The 25,199-nt window shown below is 46.1% G+C and overlaps 1 protein-coding gene across 2 annotated transcripts in view; it reads left to right on the top strand.

Annotated features, from left to right (window-relative positions):
• The window catches only part of WDR6 (WD repeat domain 6), a 202,227-nt gene extending 177,710 nt beyond the window's left edge, over positions 1–24,517 (top strand). The window contains exon 7 of one of the 2 annotated variants that reach the window (XM_069643315.1): positions 20,405–24,517. In XM_069643315.1, the coding sequence (XP_069499416.1) occupies positions 20,405–20,922 (518 nt within the window). In that variant the 3' untranslated portion in view covers positions 20,923–24,517. The remainder of the gene's footprint in view (positions 1–20,404) is intronic. The other variant, XM_069643316.1, reaches the window with a different exon arrangement.
• Positions 24,518–25,199: the final 682 nt, after the last annotated feature.

Genomic DNA, 25,199 nt, shown 5'->3' with positions numbered 1-25,199 from the left:
GCCAGATCTGGGGCCCGGTCCAGTCCGTCTTCCGAACCCTGCGCATCACCTTAGACGAGGTCACAGCAGCGCGAACCAGGCCAGCGCCCCCGTGGGAGTCAGGTGAGCGTTACAATAACATCAAACAAGATTGGAAAAAAGGAAAAATAATAAGGAAATCTCTCCTGAAGAACCATAGCCAAAGCTATGCGGAAACACGTGTTGGGAGATTAACCAATGCCAAAAGAATGATGAATGTATGAAGAAATACATGGAATAAATTGATTTTCTTTGCAACATTGACTATCATTTTTAGTCTTTCAACTATCCCGTTTGTTTCAGGATGATAAAGTGCTGCCCTCTTATAGCTTACTCCACACCTTTTTAAATATGCAGGAAACAACCCACCGGTGAACTGAGTTCCATTGACACTTTCAGGTAGTCCCTCACTCGCAAAAATCTCTTGTAAAACCTTCACCATATTTTCTCCTGATATTTCACGCACAACCTTGAAATCTACCCACCTGGAGAATAAATCAACCACCAGAACCACATACCTTCCTCGCCCATATCCTAGATCAACCGGACCCAGGATGTCCATTGCTATGTTACTCCAAATTTTTGTTGGAACACCAACATCAATCAGAGGTTGTTTTCTAGCCTCAACCCCCTTCCCACTCTTGATACAAAAATGACATTCTGCTCGATGGTTCTCAACCTCCTTGTCGAATCCCGGCCACCAATAATCTGATCTTAACACCCCTTTGGTCTTGGTAACGCCTATATGGCCACTATGAGCTACGTCGATAATCCTCTTGCGAATACCTGCTGGAGCAACTGCTCTCTCCCACCTGAACAGTACATCATCCGCAACAGATAGTTCATCTTTGACCTCCCAATAAGGCCTCTCACCCTCGTCCAATTCAGATTTGTTAGGCCAAACAGAAGCCATTACATATGTGATCACCTTATTAATTATTGCGTCCTTCCCTACCTCCACCGACCACTCTTGTCTGGACACAATTCCCTGTGTTCACAAACGCCATTTCCATTTCCATCTCCTCATCTAACCAACCCTTCCTGGGATGCAACCCTTACCCTTGAAAGATTGTCGGTAAGCATGTTCTCCTTCCCAGGTATAACCTCCATTGTGAAATTGTGCGCCTGCATCCTGGTAACCCACCCGGCTACTCTGCGCGAAACCTTGTCTAAACGCTTACTTTCAAAAATAACTTTCAAAGGCGTGTGATCCGTCCGTAGAACAAATTCCATACCCCACACAAAATTTCTAAACCGCTCAACAGCCCAATAGCATGCCAAAGCTTCCTTTTCGAGAACAGAATATCTCAACTCTGCACCTTTCAGGCCACGTGACGCATGCGCTATCACCTCTTCCGACCCATCATCTTGTCTCTGCGAGAACACTTCTCCCAGCCCACCTTCGCTGACATCAACAGTAATAATAGATTGTTTCTTTGTGTCAAAACATCCTAATGGACGAGCCATATCAATCTCTTGCTTGATCCTTATAAATTCCATATCACACTCTCGATTCCATATAAACTCTACCCCTTTCCTTAGAATCTTCCTCATTTCCAACACCTTGGACGCATAGTTCATTACAAATTGTTGATAAAATTCCGTCATACCTAAGAATGAACGTAGTTCACTCTTAATGGTTGGCCTTTCAATAATTTCTTTTATGGAATTCACAATACTCTCTTTAGGTTTTACCCCTTCATATCATACCTCGTGGCCTAGGTAATCTAACTTGGAAACTGCAAATTTACACTTTTCTTGCTTCAAGGTGATCCCCCTTTCTTTAAAAATTTTCAACACCTCATACAAACTTTTGTCATGTTCTTCAAGGGTTTCCCCACAAATCAACACATTGTCTTGAAAGCAAAATACCCCCTTCACACACTTGAGTAACAGGTCCATGACTTTTTGAAATACCGATGAGGCCGATGCCAACCCAAAAGTCATCCTTCTGAATTGAAACACACCCTCATGGGTGATGAAGGCGGTAAATGTTCTGCACCCTTCCTCCAATTCAATCTGGTGATTGGCAGACGCCATATCCAGCTTCGAAAAAAACTTCCCTCGCCCAACCATGGTCAACATCTCACACATATTCGGCAATGGGTGCCTATCAACCATCACACATTTGTTGAGCTCACGCATGTCTATTCATAGTCTTAGATCCCCAGAACTCTTTTTGACAACCACCACCGGGGATACCCATTCAACTCTGCCTGCCTTCTCAATGACACCCAACTGTAATAGTTTCATCAACTCTTTCTTGACCCCTTCCCTTAAAGACAAAGGTACTGACCTAAGTTTCGCAGCAACAGGCACGCTATTCCTTTTCAATATGATTTGGTGTATAAAACCTTTCACCTTCCCCATACTTCCATCAAATACTCCTCTGTGCCCGACCACATATTTGCACGAACCTGCATGTGGTTCTGACACCTGATATACTTGTTCTTCTTTGTTAGGATCTAATCTGATGGCAAGGCTTTTCTGCTCCCTCCATCCCAGTAAGGATTGACCCTTTTTGGTTATGTATACTTTGCCATCGCATTTCCGGCCCTTAAATTCGAACTCGCTCCATGCATACCCCAACAGTTGAATTTTATCCTGATTGTATCCACCTGGATTTATATCAGGTTTTGACAGGCCAGACACCTTACCATCCATGTCCTTCTCAAATACACTTCTAGACAACAAAGTAATTTTAGACCCAGATTCCGCCATCATGGATACCTCATGACCATTCACTTTCACCAGTGCATACGGACGCTCACAATCATCTGTACTTTCACCCTCCATGACAACATTAACAGTATTGACAACAACATTCTGCATTGGAAGTGTTATTTCCTCCTCGGACGACCTTCCATCATCTTCTTCATTCACATAAAGAACCTTCTTTTGAGCAAATTGTCCGAATTGAAAGTTTTTGCAACAGTTCGCGTAATGACCCTTCCTTTTACACCTCGCACATGTAGCTCTGCGACCCAGGCACACAACAGAAGATGCAAAGTGTGTGTTGCTCGCGCATTGGAAACAAAGTCTCTCATCCTTTTTTTCTGCCTTCTGCGGTAGATCTTGATTTCTTTTCTCCTCCAAAGCCAGACAATTTGACTGCCGATTTTTGGACTTCCTTTTGCTCTTCCCGTCGGTCACATTTAAAACTTCAGACTTGCTCTCCTTTGACTCTCCCAATTCGTTTCTGGATAATTTGGCCACACATGCTAAGGAGTGTTCCACTCGCCTTGCAATGTACAATACTTCGTCTAAATTTGGCTCATCCTTTAACCATAGTTCTTTGCGAATTTTGTTGGCCCTACAATGTGTCATGAATTGATTGCGTATGTGTTCGTCAAATGCTTCTTGAAATTTGCAGGACAAGGCGAGATGTCTCAGCGCCGTCACATACTCTTCCACCGATTCTCCAGACGCCTGTACACGCATGCGGAAATTATAGCGCTCCAATATTGTGCTGGTCTTGGGATTGAAATGCTTATCCAACTTCATCAAAGCTAAATCAAATTCGCTCATGTCATCCCCACCGCCATCTCCAAGAGGTTGAGGAAGTGTTTTGTATATTCTTTGGCCCTCATATCCTAGAAAATGCAGCAATAACGCCAATTTCCTTTCATTGGAATAAGAAGTTCCACCAGCTGCCTTCATGTAGTGTAAAAACCCCTTGCGCCATTGAGCCCACATGATCTTTGCTGGATCGGGAACTGGCATAAAAATTGGTGGTCCTGCGATACCCGGCAAACCTGCCATAATGCAAAGCTGTGTGATCTGCTGATCCCCTGGCCTCCTTCAATAAGATAAATACCCTCCGGATGCCACCTGCTATCAACACGGTGTCCTGGTGCACTCCTGGACTTCAACTGCTTGACATGCTGTCCCTTTTACGTCTTTAGATAGAAACTTGCAAACTCAAAATCCCCCGTAAATTGCAGTTCAATCCAAACAACAACGCGATCCACACAATGAATGATTTTCTTCTATGTTGCGCACCACCTACCGACTGTACGGTAATGCTCTGCCCTGCCTTGGCCACTCAATAGTCTTTCGAGTTGCGCCACTCCTACCGAATGTACGGTAATGAGCTCCGCTCGGTCTTGGCTGCTCACTTTTCTTTCGTGCTGTACACCTCCTCTCCGATGTACGGTGACATGGTCTGCGGCGTCTCTCGGCTGCGCACCCACCCCCTTCAGGGAACGCAAGTCCGATTGCGGCAACAACATCTCCGAGCAGCTGTGGCAAACGGTACTGGAGAGGCTACACGGGTTACAGCTGCGGGATTGGCGAGGCCTCTTGGGAGAGACGAAACGAGCAAAAAACGGACTCGTCGCTCGACGGGGAGCTAGCGGGCAGCGCAGGCACTTACTTGCTATGAGACAGCAGACTCCGGAGGGCGGCACACTCTGGATGGCAGGGCATCCGTTTTCTAGTCTCCGCGGCCGCTGCAACGCTAGGATAAGCGGAGTGGCCGAGAGCACGAAGCAGCTCAGGATGGGGTCTCACTCCCTCGGCGGTCGCTACTACGCTTTTGGGCAGCGGAGCGACGTACAGGCAGATTAGTTGCAGGAGGTCTCCTGTCATCCCATCCTCGTCGCCATTGTTGCGAAGACGCTCTGGACACAGGTAAGTCTTCACAATAAGTATTTATTAGGATAACGGGAAAGAAAGACCCCCCACAACAACAGATGACCCCTCTACTCCAACAAGTAGCTTCAACTGACAAACTGTAGAACTTTAAGAACAACATAAACACATACAGGTTCTGTGACCTCACCAGAACCTGAACCAATAAACATTCCATGGCATAGCTTCTCATACAACAGTGTCCCTAGGTAATGAACATCATAACAGGTATCCATATGAGAAGTGGCAGAAGTGAAAGTTAAAGACTGACGGGTCAAGCAAAATCCTACCCACAGTCGAAGGACTTTGATTCTGGTGTCAAAAAGGATCTGTGCCTGGTAGAGGGGGATCCATGGTCCAAGCCCGGATAAAGGAGACCAAATTGTAAACATTGTGTGAAAAGGGACCTGAGCCCGGACGAGGGGGATCCATGGTCTGAGCCCGGATGAGGGAAACCAAGTTGTGAATTGTGAAACTTGTACAAAAAGGGTCCGAGTCTGGACGAAGGGACCCGTGTTCCGAGCCTGAAGGAGGAAGATCAATTGTGAAGAGTGAGAATCTTGACAAAGGAGAGGAACTTTTGTGTTTTGCATCAGACCCTCTGCAGTAATAGACGTTGAATGGCAAAGAGACTTTGGCACAGAAAGTCCGGCTACTGAGATATTGAACTGTACGAGCAACAAAAGTAACTACAAGTACCAGCAATCACTGGGAAAGAAGGTAATACCGTGTGTTTTAACAAGTAAAGTGAACTTCTGTTTCAAGGCGGAGAAAGCCTGTATTTTGACATGAGACATTTCTTTTGAGAATCCTTTGTTTTCTTAAAGACGTTGCCAGAGTGGTGTGAGACCAGCTGAACCATTGAACTGTGTCCTCATGCTAAGGAAGCCAGAGTGTGCGCTAGGCTCAAGCGTGCTGCCTTGCCCGGTGCTGAAAGTGTGGGGAAGGGGAGGCGAACTGCTCAACTGTTTGTTTCTTAAACACATTTCCTTTTTTGCATACACTACTGTCCCACACCATTTTGTATTTAGAAGTAAGGCTTGGGAATAGGTTTATTAGCATAGTCCCTTTTATTTTAACAGACTGAACTAGGACTGCATTATTATTTGATGGTTGTAGCTTGCTCGTATCCTTAGATTTAGGTTTAGATCAGCGTTTAACCAACCCTTTAAAATTCAATAAATACCCTTGAACTGTGTCTCATTTGTGTCGGTCTTCATTGATGATACCAAGCCTTTCCTTACAACACGGAGGTAAAGAAGTAGGAGCTCTGCATAATTAGTGGGCTCAGGCATTGTTTGATTGTTTATTTATAATGTGCACCAGACCCAAACGTAACAGGGCGCAGCATTAAGAAAATGCAAGGCTTTCCGGTTACAAATGACGTTACAGAAAGGTCATATAAGTTGCAAAGGGTTACAAGAATGTACACAGGAAAAATATACAAATCTACAATATAAACATGTTATAAACAGGAAGAATACATTGGCACAAAGCAGAATTATAGTCTAGGACAGCATTTGAGACTGGATCCGCGGTAAGGCTAGTGGTCAGTCTGGTTGAGCATATTGATGTAACTATTTCTAAATTGTAGGTATGGTTGATCAACTCTAAGCTGGTGTGGCATGGAATTCCAAAGTTTGGATGCTTTCACCGGAAAGCTATTGCTGCCAATCGTGATAAGTCGGAATATAGGTACTGTGAGGTAGTTTGCATTGCTAGCTCTCGTAGGTCTAAGAGATGTTCTTCTATATAGTCTGTCTACAAGGTAGCTAGGGGCTGCGTTGTTTAAAGCATTATGGGTGAGGGACACGGTCTTTAGAAGAATTGTCTTGTGGGTAGAAAGCCAGTTATGTTGGCGTCTGGTTTCAGAGATATGCTGTCTTTTATTCACGCCTAATGCAGCTCTTAAAGCATTATTTGGGAGTGTTTGTAACCTCTGAATAATGGTGTTATTGGCTCCACTGTACAGAGAATTGCAGTAATCTAGCCTAGAGAGTGTTAGTGCTCTGGCCAATATAATGCAATTGTCATTGGAAAGGAATGGTCTACCTGCTCTGATCAACTTGCAGGTGTAAGCAGTAGTAGAGGCCAGTGATTTCACCTGTTTGTCAAAGGACAAACCAAGAGTTTTCACCTCCTTGACTACCCTAATGATGTTTCCATCGATGGAGAATGCGGAGTATCCATGGCCTAATTTCTTCAGGTTGAGGTGGGTACCCAAGATAAGCCCGGTCTCATCATCATTCAGGCATAGACCGTGGGTCGCCATCCATGCCTGGATGATGAGATACACTCTATCCACCAACGCCAAATCCATGTCATAATCCCCAGAAAGTGGGAGGAGAATCGGACTATCATCTGCATAGTTAGTGTAGGTGATACCCAGAAGGTCCAGATCATTGAACAGGGGCTTGGTGAATATATTGTATAATGTAGGGGAGACATAAGAGCCCTGAGGCACCCCGCATGTTATCGGGATGGGGTCCGCGGCTGCAGATGAGGAGAAAACCCTCATCGTTCTGTCGCTCATAAATGATTCTAGCCATTTAATGGCCTCTGTTGAGAAGTGGGCTGCTGGGTCCAGAGTGATTGCAGAGAACCTTGTGATAAACTAGGTCAAATGCTGCAGATGGGTCCAACAGTAAGAGGAGTGCTGTTTTGCCCTGATCTCTTAGCTCGTCAACCTGTGTTATTAGGTCGATGAAGGCAGTTTCCGTTCCGTGTAACGGGCAAAAACCAGATTGTCTTGCTCCTAGGAGTTTGTGAAGTTCTAGATATTTTTGGATCTGGGTATAAGCAACCTTATTGAGTATTTTGAGCAGGAATGGTGCCATCGTAATGGGACAGTAGTTAGTAGGAATAAGAGGCTCCAAGGATTGCTTCTTTAGGAGTGGGAGTACCCAAGATTGTTTGAAATTAGAGGGAATGCTACCAGATGCAAATGAAGCATTGATCATTTTGGAGATGAATGGTGCCAGATCTCTGGCCGCATCCTTTATGATCTGGGCTAGGCACAGATCCCCTTTACAATTGGAAGGTTTGAGAGATAAGATAACTTTCTCTATCGCTACCTCTACTTTCTCTACCTCTAAAAGGGAAGTTTTGGTAAAGTGGAATCTGGCGATGTGTTCCGAGGGTAGTTTGCTGGAGATAGGTGGGTTATTTAGTTGTGGCGATAAATTCAGCGGTTTTTTTTTTTGGCAATTTTATTCTGAAAAGTAGTAATTTAGTTCGATAATATCTGAACACCATGTCTTTTTTTTATGCGGATGTTCGGTGTGGGTATAGGAGACTAATTCTTTTAGTATGGTGAATAATTCCTTCATACTAGAATTAGCTTTGGCAATACTTTCAGTGTAGGAATTTCGTTTTGCCATGCAGATTTCATTTTTATATTGCGATGATATTTTGGTTAGCTTATCTTTATTCTCATTAGAAGGGAGTAGTCTCCAAGTGGGATCACATTTTCTTTTTAGGAGACGCATGTCCTTTAACTGGGGGGTGAACCACTTATTTAGATGAAATTCGGGTTTACTGGGTCTAAGTTTGAGAGGAGTAATTTTGTCTAGAGTGGTGAGCATAATTTTATTATATTCTTGGACCATAATGCTGGGATCTAAGTCATTAGCTAGTGAATTTAAGGTAGGTAGAATGGCAGGGATCACTTTGTCTACTGTGATCTTTCTTTTGTTCCTTGTTAGGCATGGTGGGGCAGTGGACGGGGCTATCGGAGGTGTAGTATTTGTTGTTTTAGCATTGGTTTAGTGTATTGAGATTTGTATCTGTAAGTCGTGAAGGCCTCACGTGGGCCATTGTTAGGTATATTAAGTATATTGAAGGAACATGTTGCAATATTGGGTGTGAGGAACCTTTGACTGGAGGCGGCAGGGAGGAGGGAACAGAAAACTGGTCTTGACTTTGACAACTACAGTGAGCATAAGTGTAGGGGAGGTGAGCGCGCTATTCACTAAAATGGGACGGGGAATGCCACTAGAATACATGTATTGTGCGCTGCCACTATAAATGGACAACATTGAGAAGTGCTACGAGCAGTGGGTAGTGGAGACACGAAGGGGGGATGCCCCGCTACTGGCCAGAGTAGGACACCCATAATAAGAGAGTCCTAAACACATGAATACATTCTTAGCAGCAAAGGAAAACAACTTCAGAAGAGGAAAGAGATTTTAGATCTTAGATCTCTGGAAAATGATTGAGGAGGTATAGGACCCTGATGAGGGAGGGGCACTAGATATCCCTAGAGTAGCTGCCATAACAGAGGGGCGAGATCTCAACAGAACATAAGGAACTGTATTTGTTAGCGACTCGCCCAGCAACGGGCTACACTAACCCGACATACGTGCCCACCTCTGCCCCCGTCCCGTCACCATATTTTCCTACCCCATTTACTGGCCCATCTCAAGAATGAAAGGAGACCAAGGAATTAGAGGAGACACTGGAGGCGGCCAGTGGTGTCCTCCAAGTTTGTGGCAGGAAAGATACTGTCCCTAGATTTGCAAGATTTGGTAATTTCAGAGATGAGAATTGTTTTTTTAGGGACCGACTTTCATGGGTGTGAATGACGCATAGTGCAATAGATCGATCCCATGGTACCCCCGAGAGTGGTTATTGATGCCGAGTTGTTTGAGGACCAACCTGATGATGGTGAGATCGTATTGGCTATTTGTACCCCCTGTGAAGTTATGGTGCAGTACAATGTCCCCTCATGGCCATTGCTGCCCCACCTACTTTATTGGTGTAGATTTAGAAGAGGTACCAGTATCCACAGAAATAATCGAGTAAAACTAAAACTGAAAACATATTGTCCTAACTTTTTTTAGCCGATGTTTACTGACGTTTTGGGACAATATTAATAAAATGTAGGTGAGGGGTGGGGGTAAGGGCATTGGTTAAGGGAGGAAGGGAGCATTTGCGTTTTCAAAAATGTTTCACCATAGCAATGGGGTGCTCCGTCACTTTATACGTGGAGCATGCAGTTCTTGCTATCCTAGAAAGATTTAAATCCACTCTTGACTACCCAAAGAGTGTCTGCCTATGAGATCCTATTGTCCAGCCCAAACATCCACATTGTGTGATGGAAAACGATAAACCTTGCAACATTTCTGACTGAAAAATGCACACACGAAGACATGGCCCTACATGACTGCGTATCATACAAGGGGGAGGACAACATCCCCAAGACAAAAGAGAGCCCACTCGCTCGAGGGCGGGGAGGTCTTCTTTGTTGATGGGTCAGCAAAAATTGACCAGGGCACAGGCTTGAGACATACTGGTGCGGCGGTGCTGCGCCTGGTGGACGGCGAATATGAAACACTAGTGCAGAAAAGATTACCAATTCACGTTCACGTTTCATCTCAGGCAGCGAAGCACATAGAGGCGCTACAAGCGTTACAAGGATGCCATGTGATCATCTATTCATATTCAGCGCATGTCACTACAACGGTGCACACCAGCCTCTCTCAGTGGAAGAGAAAGGGTTTCAGAAGGGCTGGCGGTTCCCCAACACAGCATGCCGCGTTGCTAGATAAACTAATTTTTGCACTTGTGCAACCATCTGTAGTGGCAGCTGTAAAGTACCCCGCCCACACCAAAAACACAGACATGGTCTCACTCTGTAGCGCTGCTGAAGATGCTGTGGCCAAAATAGCTGCTCTTTTTCCAGTGCCTCAATCAGCAGAAGGTCAACCAATCCTCCTACTTCTCCTATCACGCCCTCTATGTCTCCTGCCTCACCTCCTACTACTCAAACCTTCTTCATTCCCAAGCCTCCCACCCCCGCCGCATCTTCCAAACTCTCTCTCGTCTTCTCTCTCCCCCAACCCCTGATCCCTCAACCTCCTCCACCCTCTCTCCCTCTGACTTCGCAAACTTCTTCTCCAAGATTCTTGCCCTTTGGCAAAAAATCTGTTCCTCTTCATTCTCCCACTTCTCCCTCCTCACCCTCTACTTGCATGACTGTATTCTCCCCAGTCTACCCTTGTGACGTTTCTATCCTCCTCTCCAAAGCCCACCCCTCGTCTGACCCATCTGGCCCTGTCCCCTCCCTTCTTATTCCTAAAATGTACCCTCTTCTTATTCCCTACCTAACCTCCTTTCCTCGGCCTCCTTCCCCTTTGCTTTCAAGCATGCCACTATCATTCCGAATCTGAAGAAACTTTCTGCTGATCCACTGCTCACCTCTAACTTCCGTCCTATCTCACTTCTCCCATTCCTCTCTCAACTTCTTGAGTGCCTTGCCTACTCGCAGCTCTCATCCTTTGTCACTAATCTCTCTCTCCTTCTCCCCTCTCAATCTGGCTTTCGCCCCAAACACACTCCTGAAACAGCCCTCACTTACATCCTTAGCTCCCTCCTCTCTGCCCGACGCTCTAAGCAATCCTCTGTCCTTATTCTTCTTGATCTCTCTGCTGCCTTCGACACTGTTGATCACCCCCTTCTTCTCAACACTCTCTCCTCCTTTGGTTTCAAAGGCTCTGTACTCAACTGGCTATCCTCTTACCTCTCCTCCTGCTCTTTTACTGTTTCCTGGGGAGGCCGCTCCTCTCCCACCCACCCTCTTGAATACGGAGTTCCCCAAGGCGCTGTGCTTGGTCCTTTCCTATTCTCACTCAACACCTCCCTCCTTGCCCCTGTGATCTCCTTATTTGGCATTTCTCACCATTTCTATGCCGACGACACACAGCTCTTTCTTTCCTTCTCTTCCTTCTCTCCTGACCTCCACCTTAAACTTTCCTCCTGTCTTACTGCCATTAAAAACTGGATGACTTTTGCGCTTTCTTTCCCTTAACTCTGACAAAGCTGAAGTAGTTTTCTTCCCGTCCAACTCCCTTCCCCTTCCCTCGCCTGCCCCTTTCATTCATTTTCCTCCCTCTAAACTTACGTTCTCCCCCCACGGTCGTAACCTAGGCTTTCAGTTCGACTCTTCTCTACTTTTTCCCACCATATCTCTCTCAACTCCCGTGCCTGTTGCTACCACCTCTATAATATTCGCAAAGTTCACCCCTCCCTTACTTTCCATGCAACTAAACTTTTAATCTCCTCCCTTATCTTCTCTCGCCTCTTCTACTGCTCCTCCTTACTTTTTGGTCTACCTACTTCACATCTTGCCCCCCTTAAATCTATCTATTACCCTGCCATCCGTACCCTCTGTCTCCTCTCCCCCCGAGACTCCATCTCTGCTTCGCTATCCTCCATTGGCTGGCTCCCTTTTCACTCTTAACTTAAATTTCATTTTCTCTGCCTGGTCTTCAAATCTCTCCACGATCTTGCTCCCCCTTATCTCTCTTCCCTTCTCCCTTTCTATACTCCCTCTCATTCCCTTTGTTCCACTGACCACTTCCTCCTCACTGTACCTCCCTCCCCTTGTGCCTCCTTCCGTTTCCGCTCCTTCCAACTCCTCGCCCCCCTCCACTGGAACTCCTTACCTCTCTCTATCCGCTCTATTCCTAGTTTTTCCTCTTTCCGCACATCCCTTAAATTTCTCCTTCTCCATTCCCTGCCATGACAACCCTCCCTTCTCTCGCTCCCCCTTTCCCACCCTTTTCCTTCTTCCCCCTTAGCCTCTCCTCCTCATACTTTCCCTCATCATCACCCTCACCCCTTCCTTTCCCTCCTCCTACCCTCCCTCCCTCTTCCACCTTGCTCTGTGCCTCTTCTCTCCTCCTCTCCTCTGTCTAATTGCTCTACATACTGTTTTGGTGACTGATTCAAGATTGTAATTTGCTTCTGTTGTTACTGTTTTTGTTTTTATGTTATGTTAAATGTACCCTGTTGTTGTAAATGTGCAGCGCTTCGATATAAAGCGCAATATAAGCCTAATAAATACAATACAATAAATCCCAACATTGAACACTCCCTGTCCCTTACAATGCTCTACTAACTGTGCAAATAAACAGAGTTCCAGGGACAGGCCCCATAGGAGGAAAATCTACTGAGATTTAAAAGGGGGATGCACACAGTCCCTTACTGACTTATTATGGAGACAGGAAATAATGGTAAAAGCAGTTATGCCAAGCGATTTATTGATAGTAGCATTTGAACAGCCTCATCATCCGTCGCATATCTCTAAGCAGCACATTGCTGCAGACATACAAGAAGACTGGGTTGTCCCAAATCTCCAGGAGCAGTTGACCAGTTTTGTCATACGCTGCACCACATGTCAGAGTTACACCACAGGGATGACGCTGAGAACAATAAGAGACACTCTGTCCCGCCCTGCTGGGCCGTTCTGCTAGTTGCACATAGACTATGCGGATCTGGGGGAGAGGTGCAACAGTTCCTGATATTTAAGTGTTGTCGTCTGACCCTTCTCCCGATGAGTGGAAGCGGGAACGTGTGCACGTCCATATGCAAAATGCACAGCAAAAGTATTCATGCAAGAGGTTTTTCCTCGGTGGGGTGTGGGCAATGTATTAAGGTCAGATAACTGGCACACAATTTTTAAACTAATTATTCAAAGAAATTGCTGCCTTGCTTGCCATTAAACATTGCATGTGCACCATTTATCACCCCCAGGCCAATGTAGTTGTGGAGAGGATCAACGGCCTGCTCAAAAGTAAACTGTCCAAACTTTGCACCGCGTTAAAATAAAATTGGGTGCACTGCTTGCAGTTAGCACTTTTTAGTTTCTGCACACAGCCCTGCAAGGACCATCATTTATCGCCCCATTAGGTGGTCACTGGTCGTTGCATGCATACACCCCCTGTCTCCTGCTAGAAGAGCATCAGACGCACACAGAGCAGCCTCAGTGTTAGAAGAATTTCACAGTTACCCAACCAGCGGAAACACCAAGCACCGCAGCTGCTGCACCATCGGATTCCTGACCACCCAACTGTTACTTCAAGGTGACCTCATCTACATGCAGAACGTCTGCTGTTGGAGCGACCTCATGTATAGCGACCCATACCGGTCACCTACTCTACTCCACTAGTTGTCAGGGTTAAGGAACTGCACTACTTGATCCACCTATCAGTTGTCCGGAGAGCAGCCTCGAACACACCATAGTGACTTTCTATGCCCCTCAGCCTTAATGAACATTTTTTTTCAGTCATTTTAACTACCTCCAATTTGCCTAGTTTTTAAAAACATCAGCCATAGAGGATGGCATTCCTGTCCTGTGGTATAGTGCTGGCAGCATAACAGCACTGGTTTCTGAGGACATGCCGCAGCTACATTGGGTGAAGCAAGGTTATTGGCAGCCCTGATCACTTGAGAGCATTGGCTAGGTGGCTGTGAACTAGCTGGCAACCCTCGCCAGGTGTTGCAGACCAAAATGAAGTATGACATAATTAGTAATCCTCTGTGATGGTAATGGGCAATATCTTGGTATTTACTTTTTTAGTGCCAAACCAAACAAGGATGTAATTGTCTGGAAGGTCTACAGCTTTGCCAAAGCTCTTTTCCATGCCGTTGATAGGGGTTGTGCCAAGGCTAGTAACTTCGTTAATAGGTGTACTCCAGGGAAATTACCCTATCGCAAAGCCATGTTCTGTCTTCACCCTCTCACCCTCTAACCAGCTAACAGCCTTTGTCTATCTATGGTGGGAGAAACATTCACAGTTACCAGACCAGAGGAAACACCACACGCCACAGCTGCTACACCATCGGATTCCTAATCCACCCAACTGTTACTTCAAGGCGACCTCATCTACGTGCAAAACGTCTGCTGGTGGAGCGACCCCATGTATAACGGGCCATATCCGGTCATCTACTCTACTCCACTCGCTGTTAGGGTGAAGACACTGCGCTACTGGTTCCACCTATCTGTTGTCTGGAGAGCAGCCTCGAACACACCATAGTGACTTTCTATGCCCCTCAGCCTTAATAAAAACAAAAGCACAGACATTTAACTACCTACAATTTGCCTACTTTGTGCCAGTGTCCACACAACTTTGCATGTTTATACAGAGGGTGCTCTTGCACCTTCCCAAACTCTCCCTCACTAATAAATATTGCCTTCCAGGTGCAGCAGACGATGTTACCGGTGTTCTCAAATTACTCATTGTAAATTAACAAAGGGTTTAGCAATGTCAGTGTTTCAATATTTGCATATTCATATTCGTGTGCCCTACAGTATATTACGGCGCTGTTTGCACTATCAATGTTTGCATTAGGCATTTATCTAGGAGCCGATTATATATAGGGGGCTCATATAAAAAGGGGGGAGGTCTACAAAAACAAATGCAACTATGTCTCTTCTTTCTCAAATGCACAACACAAAGGCCACATTTAGTTCTATTACTGCCACAAGTGTACCCACTAACCCGCGATTTTTAGAATTGATTGTTAGATCCTTATTTTTTCGCAAATCTAGTTATGATGCAAGCTGTACCAATAACACCAGTAACTGTAGAATTACTAATGGATATATAGAAAGCCCCAAGTGCACAAAAAGCAAACAAAGAGGGCAAAATACAACTCCTATCATGAGCTCAGCTTGGATGCTATAGAGGATGTGTGCCACCCAGAATAATAGTCCAACAGTTGGTATACGGACATGAGCACTGTGGGGGAGAAAAAGTGTATGGGAGTTATGTTTGCATGCATCAGGGCCCCCAATGGCTAGTACCTATTCTAGAGGCTCAATGTTTGACACATCTAGTGCTATGTAGGATACGAGGCACTTTCCAGGCACGCAGTGTAAGGCTCGAAGTATCAGACCCAGATGAACTGCAGTGCAACAATAATCCCAAAAGTATCCAGTGTCTGCTGAGGCCACATTTGGTGGTACAAGGACTGAATATGTGATGAATAAGTGGCAAGAAACAACACATAGTGGGAGGATTGATAGGGTTAGAAGAAAAGGTTGTAGCCCGAGTGAATACAGCATGTGTACCATTCTGGACAGATCATACTACAAAAAAGATGTGGATAGAGGCAATGGAGAAACCTGTGAAAGTGCACAGAGAGGAGATATATGGACAACAAAGGGGGCCTTATTACGACCCTGGCGCTCACGTAATGAAGGGTGCCGGTACGGGACCGGCACCCTACATTACGTGAGCGCCAATTACGAGGTTCCCTTTGCGGACCCCGGACCAGATTTCTGGAAAAATCAGACATCTTTTCCAGGTCCCGTGAGGGGAAGAGGGAGGTAATAACGGGCGATTTGTAATGAGCCCGTTATAACCTCCCTCCCCATTCCCATTTGAGCCCTATGGGGGCTCAAATGGGAATGGGAATGGTTCCTTCAAGGAGGAATTACCGGGTCATCCAATCTTGGAATAACCCGGTTATTCCTCATTGAAGGAACCCGGTAATGAAGCCCAGTTTGGAGGCCGCCATGGTGCTAACAGCACCATGGCTGCCTCCAAACTCGTAATGAGGCCCAGGGACTGTTTCTCTAGGGGCCAATGAACGTTGTAACAAGACATTGCTCATCCCAGATGTCAAGAAAGGCACAGCCGCAGTAATGGACAATTACTGGGTGTATGGTCAGCAGGCGTACTTGCACCTCCCACTCATTGAGGGGCTACTGTTCGCTCGCCACACTGCACTCAGCACTGCTTGCAATACCGGAAGACCACCTCCAAGTGGAGCCGCCGGACTCATCCCCACAAATGGCAGTTGCCACTTCCAGTGTGCCGACCAGAAACCCGCTGCAGTTCCCAGAGTTCCACATTCTTCCTGAAACCGAAAGAAAAGAGCAGTTGCGGCAAAAGAGATCTATCTATCTTGCGACTCATCAGAACTGCTTGGCGAGATACCTGACAAGTACAGGCTATTCAGTGGTGCTGAAACTTTCTTTTCGTCACTGTTACCGCCTGGAGTGCAAGCAGCTGCTAACGCCAAATGGTTGCAGATCGTCCAGTGGGAACTGATGCAGCTTTCAAATGACTCTGAAGAGGGGTTCAACATCATAAAGTAGAGTTGCAGGCCCTAACACTTTTGACGATTCGAATCTGCTATGTTCTTGACCTCCTCACAGCGATGGAAGGATGCGTGTATGAAAAGATCGGGGATTCCTGTTGCACATTCGTGCATCCTAACGATGCAGAAAACGTCTCCCTCAGGCAATAGTGAAGATGCTGGTCCCTGTGATTGTGTTTGTGCTGGTCATCTTTTGCACCTGCCAGTTGGACCTCATATGTTGTGCCAAGGCAGTGCCTAGTAGCGCTAAGATTACGGTCTCAATCGGGGTATTGTTAGGATCTCTGCTTCCAAAAGGTCAGGGTTTTCCCAACTCCCTTGGAAGCAGATCCATAACCCAGGTTCCGAGTGCCAACCAGTCCCAATTGGGACCTTTTGGACCCAGTCCTGGCGCCAGTGGCACCAGGCTCATAAATATGCCCAGTCCCAGCGCTGGAAGAGCCGGGCTCATAATGCTTGGGTGGACTTACCTGCAGCAGACCATGCTGCTTACTTGGCTGCCTGTTGAGCCTCTGATCCTCTTCTGTTTGGAACTACTTTTCCTGTTGGGTGGGGCAGGAGCCACTCCCTAGGTTCAGAACACTGGAACTCTTCTGGAAAGCAGGAACTCTTTTCTTACCTAGGCGTGGCTGTGGAAGGAGACACCTAAGCACTACAGGAGGCTATTTAAACCACACCCGATGGATGAATCTTGCTTTGCGTTATTCTGCATCCTCTGCAGCAGAACGCTCATCGTGTCTTCTGCATCTGATCCTGGGCCTAAGGAAAAAGGCTTACCATCCTGAATCCAGTCTTCAGCAACACCTATAAAGACAAGAAAGAACAGGTTAGCATGCATTACGGTCTTCAGTGACAGCTCTTCACTTACCTGGGCCATCGGCTGTCACCAACGCCTCGCGCTGCATTCTGAAAGACAAAGGCTTACCTACTCTTCGTGCGCTCCGGAGGTCTTCACACTGCATTCCGGCATCTGAAAGACAAAAGCTTACCAACTCTTCGCACGCTCCAGAGGCCTTCGGCGATGCATCCCGCATCTGAAAGACAAAACATGGTGCGTTTAAAGACATTGGGGAACTTTAATACTCACGTGCCATTACTCCTTTCCACATCTAACCCAGTGGGTATTCCGGCACCCTGCAGCCGCTCCGAACTTGTACCTGCAAAATAAAAAGACAGTTAGAGCGCATCGTGAAGCAGGCAACAAGCGCTTACTTACGTGCTTCCAGGCGCTTCTATTCATCACACGGGCTCCATCTTCAACTCACTTCAGCCCGTCATCCACCATCGCCGGAACCCTGCAAAACAAGAGACATCATTACTAAAGACTTTAAAGACATTAGAATTACTCGAAACTTACCGTTCGTGCAGTAAACGACGGACAGCAGTCCTCTGAAGTCAAGAGGCCTGCTCCCCTTATCCAGTGAAGAAACTGGTTACAGCACCCTGCCCCGAGGCAGATGGAGAGCACGGCGTTCACTTACCTAAGGTGAGAGCGTTAACCTTCGGGGTTCTACAGGAGAAGAGAAAGAGAAGAAGAGAGAGACATTCAATAACCCAGTTCATTAATCCCATATTTTCTATCTGCAGACATCTTACCCTTCGAGTCAAACATACAGTGCACAGAGGTCCAGCCCAAAGAGCCAGCCGTGTGTTACACATCACCTTTGAAGATACGGTATACGCCCAGTCAAGAACGGCGCCTCTACGGGAATCAGGTGAGCGTTACAGGTATCCAGTGCACCTTGCGATACTACAGAACACGGTACACAGGCAGATGACCCAAACAAACACTGCATGATCTCCATTGAACACAGGTTACAACCACATGTCACTATCACTACAGCCTCACCAGATCCTGAGAACTATACAGAGGACTGGGTTGATTTAGCTGGGGATGGTGGATGTATATACATGGCTTCTACATCTCAAAGGTATGCCCAGTTTGGGGCAAGTTTGCGCAACGTGTAGAGCATGGGGTTTCTAAGGCTGGATCGCCATCGTATTTGGAAGCAGAAAGATTAGAAAGGGCACAGATACTGAAAGAGAACGACTATTGGGGGAACCATGGGGGCAACCATGCGGGGGAATTTGTTAATGTAGAATTTAAGAAAGGGGAGAATGTTGGGAAGGAGAGAGGGTCTTCCCATCCCCCTAAGTGAATCCGAATGAGAAACAAGCTGCCACATATCGATGGAGCGGGAGGTGGGGGGGTGTACTCACAAGAGAGTGCATGATTGCGTAGTGCATGCGTAAGGAGCTATATAGTAGAGGCCAGTGTGAACGCCATCTTAGTTGTTGGCAGACATTTTTTAACGTAGGCCCAAACGCGGCCAAAAAGCCCCAATGTGTAGTAGTAGATATGCATGGCCTACACATACATAACACCCACCATAACTTACAAGCCTGCTATTGTCTCAGAGGCTGTAGGCCTTCACACCTCGGAAAGAATGAGCTCTGCAAGGCCACGAGAAGCGGGCAGAGCACGTTCTGGCAGTTACCATCCCATGATTCAAATAGCGTGACCCCTCAGCGCCAACACCCCACACATTAGAGTTACAGCCTTTTAATGCTTTGAGGGCAAGACCCCCACATATCACGGCGCATGATCACCAATCATAAAGCTGTAAGACCTCCACCCAATCCGAAAGCAAGGTTCTCTTGTCTTCCCATTTGGGTCGTGTGATTTGTGCTGGGAGGTGCCAGGGAGGAATGAAATTATAGCTCAAAACGAAGGTAGAGAACCTTGGATGATGCTGGAGCATCTGGGAGTGACTGAATGAAGTATGCAAGTTGGTATGACCTTGGCTCTCCCCCCTGGGCTCCTCTCTGTCTGCCAGGTGCACCATTACAGTGATAGAGTAGCATTGTTTTTAGAATAAGTAATTGCTTGTTAGGCCGCGTTTTATCATGGATGATGAGCCCAGCAGTGCCCACATGCCCAGAGACTAACAAGACAGCTGGGTCCATTGGCGCAGCCTCCCCTATGGAGTGGGCCGCCTATGTATAGGGTCGCTCCAACCAGCCTTGCAGGTTTTTGCTCTATACGATGACAACAATGACACCAGGCGTCCTTTTAACTTGCTGCACATCCTCAATTTGGCAGAACGTTTGCTTGTAGCAAAGTTCTTTGCTGATGCATTTTTAATATGTAGAAATAAATAATTGTTATCCTTCCAAGCAGTGACTTGGGCCTTTTTTCCCTAGCGAGTTGTATTTTTTGTGGAGTGAGCGTGCTGGGGTGTGCCTTCACGAGTGTGCAACATGAGCTCTAACCCATTTTCTTAAGCAGTGTTAACTGAAGACCAGTGCTTGAGCACATAATGGCACAGTCTCTTTCATGTAGTAGTCAGTACTTGTAGCACCAATGTCCTTGTCTATTCCACCAAGGTATATCCTCTGAGCAGCATATTCTGATTATCGAGAACTCCACTTATGGCAGCTGAGGCATTGAGAGCATAATGCCGTTGCCAAGGATCACACAATTTGATCAAGCAGCAAAGCTGTGATTATCCATGAGGCAGAGATCTTTGCCACCCACACCATGACACTCCTAATGTGCATTGGGCAGAAATCGGTCAAAGAAATGTATCTAATATGTTGAAAAATCTTAAATTGGACAGCAAAATACAATGTTACAGAAATGTATATTGTCCTTAAAACCCTTATTACATTACAATAGTTAAAATAGAAAAAGGAAATGTTTCTATTTACTCATGCACCCACCTCTATGGTTCATTGTGATTCACTATCGTGGTCCATATGGCAGAATTCTGACGCCACCCGTTTCCACAGTCCTGCAGTCCCTTGTTTCTGTCGAGGTCCCCTTCACCTCATTGCTAATGTGTTTTGTTTGATTTATTTACAGATCTGGCTGATCCCTGTTTGACGGTGTCTGCTCATCAATCTGGCATCAACAGCCTCCACATCAGGGAAACCCAGGCGGGGCACTACCTCGTCGCTAGTGGCGGTGATGACAACTCCCTCCACGTCTGCCTCATCGCCATAGACAGTACCCAAGGTGCACCTGATGGAGTTGTCCACATGGAGTCATCACCCAGTGGCATTGACCCGCAATCTCCAATCTGTTTACTGAAGACCTTTTCCGTTCCTGCTGCCCATGCAGCCCACGTTACAGGACTTAGAATCTTGCGGCACGACCTATTGGTCTCCGCATCTGTGGACCAACGCCTGACACTTTGGCACCTGGGGGAGAATGGCCTGTGCTTCCTCCGCAGCAGGTTTTGCCATGTTGCTGATGTGGCTGAGATGGACTGCTGGGAAGGACACAGTGAACTGTGCTATTACTGTGTGTTCTGTGGCCAGGGCCTGGAGGTGGTCATCTGCTCAGTGAGCACAGAGCTGATGGCACCAAAGCAAGAATGACTGTTTTTCGAAATGCAGACCAGATGAGACCTGGTTTTTAGGCATGTCATTTTGAATTTATAATAAAAACTTAAGAGGATGCTATTTTACATAACTAAAAGAAATCTGGCCGGTCCATTTTAAATTTTGTTTAAAATGTTGCAATTTCGTCAGACGCTTCAGGGACCTTGGGCTGTTTATCCCTGTATAAATACTGATGGCAGAAAAGAACCACCAGGCCCATCCTGGCTGCCTGTTCTGACCACTCCTATTCCTGCCTGCTGCTGTCGTGAAGAGGGTGTGGAAGCTGTGAAAATCCAGGCAAAATGTGTTTCCTAAAAATTAAACGATTCAACATATTCGGATATTGATGATTATTCCCACATGTGGAATTGCTGTTTATATGCAGTACCAGCCATTGAATTGACTTGACTGTGGGTATGCCATAACACTGCATTCCCACGTTAATTCCATACATTTGCAGTAGTGGGCACCTGCTGGGTATGTGTTGTCATCGATAAGTCAGACTATAACACTAGGTTTGAGTGCAAGTGTTATGTGAGGGACCGTTGGCGAGAAAGAGAGAGTTAAGACTAGCCTCAGTGGTGGTGCCGGTATCCTAATATGCCTACTTAACAACTGAATGTAAGTAAGTGGTACTTGACAATAAGTGGAGTTACCTTATGCACTCCAACCGAGTCCGTGTCCACCTGTCACCCCAAAACAAGTGAGGAGAGGACCTTCATGTGCTGCAGCTCCTGCCGGGATGCAGAGACTGGACTGCCGCCCACAACGTAGACCACCACCCAGGTCTGTGCTGCTGTTGGCGCCGCTGCCCCGCTCACCTGTGAGGATGGCAGCAGGTTTGGCCATGCGCTGCGATTGGGTTCCCCAAGGAGCAACTGACGTGTGCAGAAGTGCCCGTAGAGTGTGCCGCTGTGTGCACTGGGGAGAGCAGAGACAGCCTGTGTGTAACTGGTGGCAGGCCTGTAAGGATGCCCTTCATCGTGAGGCTGCAGCGAAGGAGGTTTAAATTCAGGAGCGCCTTTCCCTGTAAGCTCTGAGGCATAATGATGACGTAACTAATGAGTGGCCAACGACTGGGTAATGCCGTGCTGTCATCACATGCTCAGGAAAGCTGTTACTGCGACAGTGACGTGGCTGGAGGTCACATGAGCATGAAGGGAGAAGGCATTGCGTGTGCTGGCCGTGACATGTGGCCAGGGATCAAACGGTGTGCTGACAACAAAAGCAGGCCAATAGTTGTAACAGAAAGGGTTAATGTCAGCAACGTTCCAGGTTGTGCTGAACAGAGGCAAGGAGAAGTTTGAGACAGAATCTTTTCTTGTAGCACTATCTCTTCGGGAACTGTCGAGCGGACAAGGAGAATACCTCTGTTTTGTAAGGTGACATTCTGCTGCTTGCCATATGTCCAGTGTTGAAGTCTTGATTATGATATTTATGAATGCAATGCAGTCGGCGTTGGTTCCCGTTATAAGGCGTTATGTTTTTTTGAGCTTATCTTGTAGGGATTGTTAATTAGCTGCACTGTCATTGTTGTGCCATGTTGTGTTATATATGTTGTGGTGCGCTTTGACCGTAGGGAATGGGAACATGTGTTTTAAGAACTGTGCTATGTTGTGAGTTGCTTGCAATATGCTTGTGTGAATTCTTTTTGTCAGATGGTAGAACTATCGAATGTAGAAATTGCATTGTAATGTTTCACTACTAATGTATTTAAGCTCTATGTATACAGGAGTAATTGTGAGACCATGAGTTGGCAAGTATTGGCCACTCAAGAAAAAGGGAGGTGGGGGGAGTGAAGGAAGGCGGAATACAATGAATATGGGAATTGAGTGAAATGTGTATTTGTTCTATGAGAACTAACTTTATTAAGTTCCAGCTATTGTTGTCGGAGCATGGGTTGGTAAGATGCTCTGTGTTGTGTGTGTATATGGATCAATATTGATTCCTCCCTGTGTGTGAATGGGCAGAGGAGTTATATAAATGAGTTCATGGCCCATTGTGGCATGGCTGGAGAATTGTATGGATGTATTCATGACCCGTTGTGGCATGATTGGATAATAGTGGTTCTGTTTGGGCCCATGCCCTGTTATGGAATGGCTAAATGGAAGTGAATTGTGTTTTGCTCATGATTTGTTGGGCCATGGCTGACCTGAAGTTACAGTGTTTGGTTCATGACTTGTAACAGCATGGCTTAACAAATGTTTCCGATTGCTCATGACCAGTTGTCGCATTGCTAGGCGGAAGTGGATATGTTTGGCTCATGACCCGTTTTGGCCTGGCTGAGCAGGAGTTGCTACAGATTGCTCATGACCTGTAGTGGCATAGCTCAACTGGAGTTGTAGTGAATTGCCTGTGATTGGGAAAAGCACAGGTTCTGGTAAATGTCGTGTGTGGGCCATGTTTATGGTACAGTATGTGGTTCAGAGTTGCGTTTTGTTATGCCAGCATATTGTTGATGTCTTTGCTTTGTCAGCTGTGCATTGTTGTCAACCTGGGAATGGCTCACATATATTAGGACCGAGTAATGCTAGTTGAGCGGATCTGCAACTACTTCTGTGACTTGCGGGTTCTGGGTGCAATGCAGTCGGCATTAAGATTCTTGTGACCTTCTGGTTCAAGGTGTTATGCTGTGTAGTTTGTGCAGGAGTGACCTTCGGGTTCGATATTGGGTATTGACCCTTGGGTTCTTTTGGGTTGAGGTTACGTTTGTTTTGACTGCCTGTCTGTGCAATTTGTTTAGTGCCTGCTGGGGATATTTTTTAATTGTGTTTCCTTGGGCTCTCGGTGCATCACCCATTCTGTGAAGGCCTATGTTCCTTTCTAATCTGATCTGATGGCGTTGAGATGTTGGACACGCTTGGAGTGTGAATTCTATGGTGTGTCTGATCATTATCAACATTATAAGTGTTTTTTTGTGTTTTTTGTTGAAGGGAGTGATTGGGGTCCTAATTTGGCGACAAGTGAGAGCACTGGATAGCGATAGGTGAGAGTATAGAACTGGCATGCTGACAACTGGAGTACTGTGTGTTTGAGCTTTCCTGTAGTAGTGGAAGTGTATGCGCTTCCATAGTAGATGACTGGGTGGTGCAGTGTGAATATTACTGTAAGAGGAAACGTGTAAGAGCTATAATACGTTATTTCCACAATTTCATTAGGTTTATTGTTGGCATATATTAGCATATAATATCTCCTACTGTTTCTGGGTTTCTTCGTATGTTTAGTTGAATGCATATCAAACTTCCATTCAATGCTGTAACACAGTCAATTGGTGTGTAGAGTCTAATGTTAATTTAGGAAGTCTAGTATTTGTGTATTTAGCATCTTGTGATACTTTGCTTCTTTCCATAATTTGTGTATGTTAAGGGGGAAAGAGTGTAGTGGGTACCTGCTAGTTGTGTGATGTCATTGATGGGTCAGACTAGAACACTGTCAGGTTTGAGTGTGGGTGTTCCGTGGGGGACCGTTAGAGAGATAGAGATGGTGAAGACTAGCTTGGGTGGTGGTGCTTGTTTCCTAATATTCTTACTTAACAACTGCATGCAACTAAGTGGTACTTTACAATAAAGTGGACTTGCCTTATGCACTCCAACCGGCTTTGGGTCAATCTGTCAACTCACAACTACATTCCCACGTTAATTCCATCCATATGCAAACAAAACCATACACAACTGTGTGTAGCCTGTTTTGAACCCCTTTTAAGCACCAGGAAAGTACAAAAACCATGGGGGGAAGAGAGTACAGCAGCCTAGAGACAGTCCCAGAATTTGAGGATGGCACCAAGGTTGTTGGGTCGAAGTTGTCAATCTGATAAACAAATGCTGCCCACCTACAAGTTCGACATTGCAACTGTCCATGATGGCCTGGAGCCTGAGTATATCATTCATACTTCAATTTCTGTCCTGCTACAATTAATTAAAGTACTCTGTTTCTGCACCACTGTTACACGGCATACCACCACACTGTTACATGATAAAACACAACTAACCTTCTATAAAATAAACCCTAATTCATCTTTTCTACTCCATTCTTCTCTGTGTGGTCTCATGCTGCCTCATCTCCATTCCCAAGCAGAACACGAAGCGGATGATCTTAGGAGCGGCCATTAATCAAGGCAAGCCCGATAGGAATTACTCTTGGCATACTTCTCATCTTCTAGATGCATCAATAATGTCTATCACAATGGCACTATCATGGACCAAGGTTCTCAACCTACTCTTCTCCTTCTTGATTAGCGCTTGCCCTCTCTCATTAACTTTCTCCCTTCTCCTTCT

This window comes from Ambystoma mexicanum, chromosome 2p (genome assembly GCF_040938575.1).
Source record: "Ambystoma mexicanum isolate Mex_15411 chromosome 2p, UKY_AmexF1_1, whole genome shotgun sequence".
NCBI classification, from domain to species: domain Eukaryota; kingdom Metazoa; phylum Chordata; class Amphibia; order Caudata; family Ambystomatidae; genus Ambystoma; species Ambystoma mexicanum.
The sequence above is the reverse complement of the archived record's forward strand: the minus strand, read 5'-3'. Positions and strand labels throughout refer to the sequence as shown.